Here is a 9,809-nt window from a genome sequence, read left to right as displayed (position 1 = left end):
CATTCAAATGAGATTCAGTCTTTGGGAAGTTTAGTCACTAGTGAAAAAGCCTTAGAGTGCAATGGCGAGAAAATCCACACAACCGACCCAAAAAGTTGGGTTGAAGTATTTTGTGAAGCTACACTTTGATGAAGTTGAACGTGATCTTTGATTTGAAAGTATTTGTGAAGCTACACTTTTAAGTATCTATAATCACATTGAGATCAATTCCAAAACAATGCCATCCACATCAACTACAATCACAACAATTCCGTTTTCATGTTTCTTCAGAAGGATACAATAATTAGAATAATATGGAATAAAACCAAAACTAGGCAGATAATAGTCATCAAATAACTTTATCAGCAACTGAAGATGATTAACAACAAACAATGAGGATCATGGTTCCTGTACCACGTTGAAATAAACTTTTTAATTTATACTTTGATCCCCTAGACTAATACAGATTTTATCTAAATCCTAGCAACAACAAAGAAAATGGTGAAAGAAACCCTGGACATCATTATAAATGTGCTCATATAAATTGATTTTAATGAGCTCAACAAGAGTGAACTAATATAGCAAGATGTAACAAACTTGAAAAGAATATAAATTACCAAGATAAAAGGATCTAAGAAAGTTACCCAATCAATATACCTTAAGTGAGGAAGTTGTTTATAGGACCTTGTTTTCAAGTTCATGGTAAGTAACATAATTACATTGCAATAAAAAGATGGGAATGAAACCATAAAAAATAAAAAATAAAATACAATAAAATAAAAATTTCTGGGTGTTACACACATGTGCCTACATGCTTTTCATCCATCAGTTCTAGGCTTTAAATAGAGAACAGAAGGATCCAGTATAGCTGCAAGTTTAGGACCTTGTTAGAAGCCAACAAAGATATTCCATAGACCCGTAGCAAAAGGCACTATTAATGAATAAGCAAGTAGAAAATTTTCCAAGGATTCTTGTGTGCCCTCAAATTCTTTCTTTCATCATTTGAATCCACTTCAGAATGTAATACTAGGTCCCCATCCGAATAATAGTTGTGGGTCATCAATTCATCAAAATCAGCCTCTTCCTCTGAAAGAGCTATTGATTCATTAGCTTGAGATGAGCACAGATGTTCTTCATTAGACATCTGCATATGTATCATTGGTAGCTAATGAGAAATCATCTTTATCTGATTGATCACTAGAGATTTCATCTTTATCTGATTGATCACTAGAGATTTCACCAGTCGAAGAGATAAAAGAATCATGACTAGTTGATACAGCATTTCCTAACTCAGGTGAGTGTAGCACTTTTGTTGTTCTAAACTGTGAATTTCCCTTAGCATCCCCATATACAAAATCGGCATTGCGGGTGTTTGGATCACCATAAAGTGCTACATGTCGGTAATAAAGTTCGAGCTCCTTCTCAGATATTGAAATGAAGCGCCTAACTGTATCAAGTGATTGTTCATACTTGGACTTTTCAAGTGCCTGAAAATCAAAAGTGAGAACTGTGAGGAAACAACACATTGTCACATAAGAATCCATTTTCCATGACTCTAGTCATGTAAATCTATCATAGAGGGAAAATAGAATTTATGCAGTGCTTAACATATAAGAAATATTGTAGATGTCTAATTACTGATACATTTTTCTGGTTTTCGTACCCAAATGCAGCACTTACCCATGCTATCTGTGGTAGGATTCAACACATGTATAGCAAGGTGTGTAAAAGCATAGAAGACAAACATACATGTGACAAGTAGAGTGAAAAGAACAAAAAATGAAATAAAACATCTAAAAGGGATGAGTTAAGATACATACTTTCTTCTTGGACAGTGTGTCAATAGGTGACATAACTTCAGGTTGAACATAGTTCTTCCCCCGATAAAATATTATCGTGTCTTTCCCAATAATTTGGATGGGTACCCCACCACTCAACCTCGCCAACTCTTCTGCATATTCATGAACTTGACCAGGTTTACATGGCTTGCAGATGACCTTAACTGTCTCATGCTTTTTCCAATGCAAATGCATATTCAGTATTACACCACCAAAGATACCTCGCCTTCCCACAGGTACATAATTGGACTTTTTTTGAGCAATCTTTTTCAGGTAAAAGCGTTCTTCCCCTGACAAGTCTTCTGGTTTGATCTCTGGGCCTTCACTTTTCTGAATTTCATATTTCTTTAGCTTTTCAATCAACAATGCTTCTTTAATTTTGGCCTTCAATCAGAACAAAATGATCTATATCATTAGCTCCAATTAAAAAACCATTTTCCTGGTGCAACATTTGCGAAGAAATTGAACAAAAAAAGGAAAATTGATAGTGTCCAACTATTATTGAACTAATGGCATAATCAATTTGCCTTTGAGATAGCTATACAACCTGCAATGGAACAAGAATTCTGATTGAAAATGATATTGTTCCCAGTTGATCGAGCACAAGTTTGATTACTTAAGCCTGTTTCTGAAGCCAAATATATAAACTTCTAATGTATTAATGGTAAGTTGTAGCAGAGCATTATACTTTACCGGAGGTGTTATTATCCATCCTTAATACTAGAGAAAGATAACAACCAATAATTGTTTAAGAACATATTTAACAATTGCTAACATCATTATATTCCTAAGGATAATAAAAAACACAAACTCCCTCGTCACAAAATTGAACAAATTAAGAATCCTCTTTAATGAACACAAATGAACACAAACAAACATATCTGAATTTCAGCAAACAGTTAACCCGCTACAGAAGTCAACAATATAGGAAAAGCTATATATCACAGACTGTTAACGAAATAACAACAAAGAAGATTCATGAGGGCACGTAGAGCTTGAAATGCAGTAAATTATGTATCTAACTGCTCTGAATAAACAATCAACTCAAGCAACCCGAAAGAAAGAAGTAGCAAAGCTTAGAAAGTCGAACAGTTAACCTTTTCAATCTTATACTTGATCCGGTCTTCCTGGGAGGGAAATCTATCCTTCTTCTTACCCTTAGGTCGGATCCGTCGCGGGTCAGCCTTATTCGCCTCCTTGCGCTTCCGCTTATCCCGCTTCCTTTGAAGCTTCAGCCTCTTCTTGGTCCGATACTTCTCCTTGGTGGGCTGATCGATCTCGTGAATCTCGAACCGTGGTTTGCCATCGGGGAGGACGAGATTGGCGGATCCGAAGCTGAAGCCCCGGGCACCCCAGCATGTGTCGAAGGAACCGAGGGAGGGAACATGAGAGCGGAGAGTGAGGCTAAGGAGAGGAAGAGGGGAGGGAGGAGGCAGTGTGGGAGCAGAGCGAGGGAGGAGGAAACGAGGAAGACGAGACCTTTGAAGTAGTTTTGACAAAGAGAGAGCAGCACGGTTTCCCATCACACGGCGTTTCTGCTGCGTTGCCCACAAACCCAACCCAAAACGTAGAGGGGTAAATCTGCCTTATAAATTTTAAAATTTTATCATTTAATTGTTTTTTAAAAAATAACCCCCTTCAGCAAAAAAAAAACAAAAACAAAAACAAAACCTTTACTGAAGAAGAAGTGGGTCAAATGTTGTTTGATGCAGCCACATGCAGTAACTAATTGTGCACAACATAATTTCAGAGATAGTCAATGGGGTTAACTGAGATTTATCATGTTGTGCACGACATAAGAATGATGAGTTGCTATGGCTACTCTAGCCGATAATCCGCTAAGCTGATTGTCTGCAACCCCCATACGGCCATATCACTTCCCCAAGTGAATAAGATTACACAAGATTTTAATTGTGTATTCATTTTTAAAATATTCTTAATTGAGAACATCCGATCATACAAGATTCCAGCTAGATATTCACTTTGGAAATATTTTCGTAACAAATCTTATAGGATTTCAATCGTGCATTCACTTTGAAAACATTATCAACCAAGAATATCTCCATGACAGATCATACATAACTTCAATCATACACTCTTTTTAAAAACATCCTTAATTGAAAATATCTCCATAACATATCACATAAGATTCTACCCGTGCACTCATTTTAAAAACATCCTGTAATAGATCACACTCTAAGAATATAATCAATCGAGAATATCCCCATGATATCACGCTCTCATCACATGAATATCTCCGATTGTGAATATCCTGTCGAGTTGGACCCCTCTGATCTGGATCTTTGACTATCCCTAACAGCTGTAACTCTGACACCACTCATGACTTCCTTCATTAAATATGTTAAACTCTTCCAAAGTCCATTGGTATTCCTCATTAAATATTCAAAAAGTAATTATCCCTTCATGGCTTCCCTCACTCGTTAAAATGTTAGCCTCCACCAAGCTTAAAAATTCGAGGACAAATCTAGAATAGGTGGGATCTCTTATACTCATCAAACCATTCCATCCGATCCTACTAATCATCCAATATACATCATCCTTAATCCCAAGGGTTTGTAAAGTACAATTATTTATGTATTTAGTACTCACAATCTTACGTTTAGCAAGAATATCATAACGAGATTTATGATTATTATTACGAAATATAATGTTATAAGGATTGTCGTTATCCTCGTCGCTTGCCTTACGCTTACCCTTGTCCTTCGAGCCAGAGGCCTCTCCGCACTTCTACCACTTAAACATCATGATTTCTTGCAAAAAGACAAGAACAATCCAAGCTGGAGTTAGGGTTAGGAAAGAAGTGGAAGGGAAAAGAAAAGGAAGTGCAACAGGAGGATGGTCCTTCTCTTGAGGAGGAAGCAAGAGAGTGAATGAAGAGAAAGGGAAAGAAGAGAAGAGAGTTTCTTCTCTAAAGTGCTCGGATTTGAATAAAGCATGAGGAAGAAGGGATTTGAATCAGGGTTTAAAACCCAATTCAGTGTCGTGACACGACCATGACAGACGACAACGACACGGGGGGAGGGGGGTCACATTCTATGATTGCAGACACAGTCTTTCTGATTTTGAGTTCAGCATGATCGTGCCTATGGACACGCCAGGCGCATGCCATGTTATGTGGGTGCAAGTATAGGTGTGGCAGTTGCACAATAAGGGGTGTGCCACGTTCCAAAAATTAAAAGGGTGCCCCACCCCTTGTATAATTACCCTTATGTCCTTGATCCACTATTCACTCTGACGGTCAAGAAAAAAATCTAATACATTTTGTGGCTTGCCATAAACCATCACATTTCGAACCCTCCTCCGATCAACTCCTTCATTCATCCTTCATCATCTTCACCGATCAACTCCACTGCACTGCTTGTTGGATGCCTCCTAAGTTTCCTCTCTAAGGTATGTATTTTCATATTTCTTGTTTAGGTGTGGTTGGACTTTTCTCCTCGTATGTATTTAGAGTTTAGGGTTTAGTGTAAGTTCAGTTATCATTTGATTACCTGAACATCTTCCTCCTCTATACTAGACATCCAAACGCTATTTTTTGAAACAAATATAACATTATAGCAATTACGAAATCATAGCTGTTACAACATTTTAAATTGTTGTCTAACCACGTTGCAGCAGCTACGAAATCGTAGTTGCTACAACGTTCTAGTATAATCATGTTATAGCAGCTGCGAATTCATAATTGCTACAACGTTCTGGTTAATGGTCTATGCACATTGTAGTAGCTACGAAATCGTAGCTACTATAATATTTTGGTAAGTGGTCTAAGCATGTTGTAGTAGCTACGAGTTCGTAGTTGCTACAACATGTTATCCTCAACAGAATTAACTTATATATCATTTTATTGTTCAAAACTAACATTGTAATAATTCACTAAGATATTAATTATTTGTTTTAAATGACGTCTAGTGCTCAACCTCCCATAGAAGCTCTACTTCTCGTGCATATCGTAAGAAAATACAATGGAAAAATAACGTTATCCAGTTTAAGTCTTTTGTATCATTAATACATCCAAATGACCGATAGATGGAGTTGATAAGTAGAAGCTCATTTGCTTGGGTCCTAGACATACTGAATAATACAAATATCAGAGGCTTTGTACAAAGTTTGTTTGACAATTAGGACTATTAAGCTAAGTGTTTCATCATTTAAAATCAAAAGATTAGTTACATAAGAAAAGATGTTGCACTAATTCTAGGACTTCTAGACCATGGTGATGAAATTCCTTTGCATTTGGATGTCGGCTCCACCCTACTCTACCGTCAATATTTCTTAGATCAGGAGGGTTCAAAGAAGGAATTAGAGAACAAGCTGATCAACATCAACAAACAACCATATCCTGAATTTGATCTTCTTTTTTGTCAACTTTTTATTTTGTATTTTTGTATTTGTATGTTATTTTCTACTACTATCAATATATCTAAACTCTCAGTACTATCATTAATTGATTATGTAGATGACTTTTAAAATATGGGTAGATATAATTAGCATTAGTTGTTTATATGGCCCCATAGATGAAGCCCATTGGTGTGATGCTCTCACAGAGGCCCAAGCCAGAGGGTCTCAAGGGAAATCAAATTCCAATGCTGAAAGGATTTGCACACCTACATGTTGTAAGTTGTTAAATTTTACTATAACTTTATTGATGTATGTCATTCATTCAAAACTTATTGTATTGCAAGTTTGGATGTGTGAATAGGTTAGAATCATATAGCCATACAAGGACTTTGTCCTTCCAAGAATATGCTGATGGAAGTGGACAGTCTCACATGTGAAAAGAATAAAGAGGATGATTATAGAATTACCTTCATCAAAAATAAACTTTAATTTAATTCCATCAGATTTAGAGTAATATCTTTTATCCATTAATTCCCTTTTATATGTTAGATATTGGTGACCCGAATACCGTGTGATCTGATCTATGGTGAAAATCAAATTATGACAGATCTAAGGCTGATATGGATTAAATCAAATTATGACAGATCTACGGCTGATATGAATTGCTCCTTATTATAAAAGCTTATTATTGCTAGGGTTTCCTATGAGAGTTGTAAAACACAAAGATTGTGTGCCGTCATTGTATTCCACCTTTTTGATAGTGAATTTTCTCTCCTCTGCCCGTGGTTTTTTACCCGTCAAGGGTTTTCCACGTAAATCTGTGTGTTCTTTATTTTTCTTGTTGTCTATTTTTGCCGTAATCTCGTAACAAGTGGTATCAGAGCGAAGTTCGTTTTGATTTTGTGGTTTTTCAATCGGGATTAATGGCAACGACAACCATGAAGTATGATATTCCGCTTTTGGATCGCAACACCAGATTTACGTTGTGGCAGGTTAAGATGCGAGCGGTGCTGGCGCATATGGACTTGGACGATGCGCTGTTAGGATTTGACAAGATGCCCTCGACATGGACAAAGGAGGAAAAGGAACGTAAGGATCGAAAAGCCCTATCTCAGATTTACCTTCATCTATCGAATGAGATTTTGCAGGATGTTTTGAAAGAGAAATCCGCTGCTGCGTTGTGGTTGAAACTGGAGCAATTGTGCATGACAAAAAGTCTTACGAGCAAATTGGGTCTGAAACAACGTTTGTATTCTCATCGCATGGTGGAAGGTACGTCGTTAAGAGATCATTTGACTGTGTTTAAGGAAATCGTCTCTGATCTAGAGGCTTTGGAGGTAAAATATGACAATGAAGATTTAGCATTGATTTTATTGTGTTCGTTACCCTCGTCATATACAACTTTCAGAGATACAATTTTATATAGTCGTGATACTCTTACTTTGGATGAAGTTTATGATTCATTATTTTCTAAAGAGAAGATGAAACAGCTTGTCGGAGGATCTGAGGCACAGGGTGAGGGTCTTATTATTCGAAGTAGGACCCAAGAGAGAAGTTCTGGTGGTAATATGAGGAGCAGATCAAAATCCAGAAATAGAGATAAAATTTGTAATTACTGCAAGAAGAAGGGTCACATCAAATCAGAATGTTACAAGCTGCAGAATAAAAATAAAAGAGCTGATGAAAATCAGAAGGTAAAACAACCAGAGAAGTCCGGTGAAGCTGATGTTGCTGAAAATTACAGTGATGGTGAACTCCTCGTTGCATCTGATGTTGATTCGAAGCAAAGTGAAGAGTGGATTCTTGATTCTGGTTGCACGTTTCATATGTGTCCCAATCGGGATTGGTTTTCATCATATGAAACGGTTTCGAGAGGTGCTGTGTTGATGGGCAATAATGCATCTTGCAGAATTGCTGGTATTGGTACGGTCAGAATTAAGATGTTTGATGGCGCTATTCGGACACTTGGTGATGTGAGGCACGTCCCTGACATGAAGAGAAATCTGATCTCTTTAAGTACTCTTGATTCTAAAGGGTACAAGTACACTGGTGAAGGTGGAGTCGTGAAAGTCAGTAAAGGGTCTCTTGTTGTGATGAAAGGGCTGAGGAAAACCGCCAGTTTATATGTTCTGCAGGGATCCACTGTTATTGGTGATGTTGCCGTCGCTAGTTCGTCTATGTCTGATTTTGATGTTACTAGACTTTGGCATATGCGTTTGGGTCATATGAGTGAGAATGGCATGGTCGAATTGAGCAAGAGAGGACTTCTTGATGGTCAAAGTATTACGAAGCTGAAGTTCTGCGAGCACTGTGTTTTTGGCAAGCAAAAAAGAGTTAAGTTCTCAACTGGCATTCATAACACAAAGGGTACGCTAGACTACATTCACTCTGATTTGTGGGGGCCTTCTAGAGTACCATCTAAAGGTGGTGCGCTTTACATGTTGACTATTATTGATGATTTCTCCAGGAAGGTTTGGGCATTCTTTTTGAAACAGAAGAGTGATGTTTTTTCTACCTTCAAGGAGTGGAAGGTCATGATTGAGAAGCAGACAGGGAGACAAGTGAAGCATCTCCGAACTGATAATGGTTTGGAGTTTTGTTCTGATGAGTTTAATGTCTTATGCAGATCTGAAGGTATTGTGAGACATCATACAGTTCGGCATAATCCTCAACAAAATGGTGTAGCAGAAAGGATGAATAGGACTTTGATGGAGAAGGTGCGTTGTATGCTCCTTAATGCTGAGTTACCGAAGTCTTTTTGGGCCGAAGCCGCTGCATATGCCTGTTATCTTGTCAATCGCTCTCCATCGACTGCTATTGAAAAGAAAACTCCACAAGAAATATGGTCTGGTACTCCTTCTAGTTATTCTAATTTGAGAATTTTTGGATGTCCTGCATATGCTCATGTTGATAATGGGAAGTTGGAGCCTCGTTCGGTGAAGTGCATATTTATAGGCTTTAGACAAGGAGTGAAGGGATACAAACTTTGGTGTCCAGAGACTGGGAAAGTCGTCATCAGTAGAGATGTTATTTTTGATGAAACTAGCATGCTTCAGGGGTCTCCATCTAAAACTCCTTCTGAGGGAGATAAGCAGAAGACAAGCACACAGGTGGAGATTGAGATTGAGCCGAGATCTATAGAGACTACTCCGGAGCCTATTTCAGATTCTGTGGATGGTGCTGACTCATCACAAGCACCTTTACAATATTCCATTGCGAAAGATAGGCCTCGGAGAGAGATTAGACGCCCACAGAGATATGCAGAGGCTGATTTGGTCGCTTATGCCTTAAACGTGGCTGAGGAGATTGATTCCGGTGAAGAACCTGAGACATATTCAGAGGCAATTAGCTGCGATAATTCTGGTAAGTGGATGATTGCTATGCAAGAAGAGATGGAGTCACTTGGTAAGAACAACACATGGGACCTGGTGAAATTACCTAAGGGTAAGAAAGTTGTTCGCTGCAAGTGGGTATTTAAAAGAAAAGAAGGAATACCGGGAGTTGAAGAAGCCAGATACAAGGCAAGATTAGTTGCTAAAGGCTTTAGTCAGGTTCCAGGAGTAGACTTCACAGATGTGTTTTCCCCAGTTGTAAAGCATAGTTCGATTCGAGCCTTACTTGGTATTATGGCGA

At 38.0% G+C, this 9,809-nt stretch overlaps 1 protein-coding gene across 1 annotated transcript; it reads right to left on the bottom strand.

The window, feature by feature from the left end:
• Positions 1 to 641: 641 nt before the first annotated feature.
• On the bottom strand, positions 642 to 3,340 carry LOC141845375 (uncharacterized). The gene is made up of 3 exons (XM_074733441.1): positions 2,915 to 3,340; positions 1,800 to 2,201; positions 642 to 1,466 (listed from the first exon to the last, which is right to left on the bottom strand). Exons 1-3 carry the CDS (start codon positions 3,338 to 3,340, stop codon positions 1,116 to 1,118), a joined length of 1,179 nt encoding a protein of 392 aa, XP_074589542.1. The 3' UTR covers positions 642 to 1,115.
• Between the last annotated feature and the right edge of the window lie 6,469 nt (positions 3,341 to 9,809).

The sequence above is a fragment of the Curcuma longa genome, chromosome 14 (assembly GCF_044706935.1).
Source record: "Curcuma longa cultivar G26 ecotype Majalengka, Jawa Barat chromosome 14, ITB_CL_G26_1.1, whole genome shotgun sequence".
Classification (NCBI taxonomy): Eukaryota; Viridiplantae; Streptophyta; class Magnoliopsida; order Zingiberales; family Zingiberaceae; genus Curcuma; species Curcuma longa.
The sequence above is the reverse complement of the archived record's forward strand: the minus strand, read 5'-3'. Positions and strand labels throughout refer to the sequence as shown.

Bases quoted from the DNA above. Each gene is read 5' to 3' on its own strand.
- LOC141845375 (XM_074733441.1), bottom strand. From the start codon at position 3,340: ATGGGAAACCGTGCTGCTCTCTCTTTGTCAAAACTACTTCAAAGGTCT. The intron at 2,202-2,914 runs GTTAACTGTTCG...TTCTGATTGAAG, and splicing joins TCAAGTATAAGATTGAAAAG to GCCAAAATTAAAGAAGCATT. The intron at 1,467-1,799 runs GTATGTATCTTA...TTTGATTTTCAG, and splicing joins ACACACTGTCCAAGAAGAAA to GCACTTGAAAAGTCCAAGTA.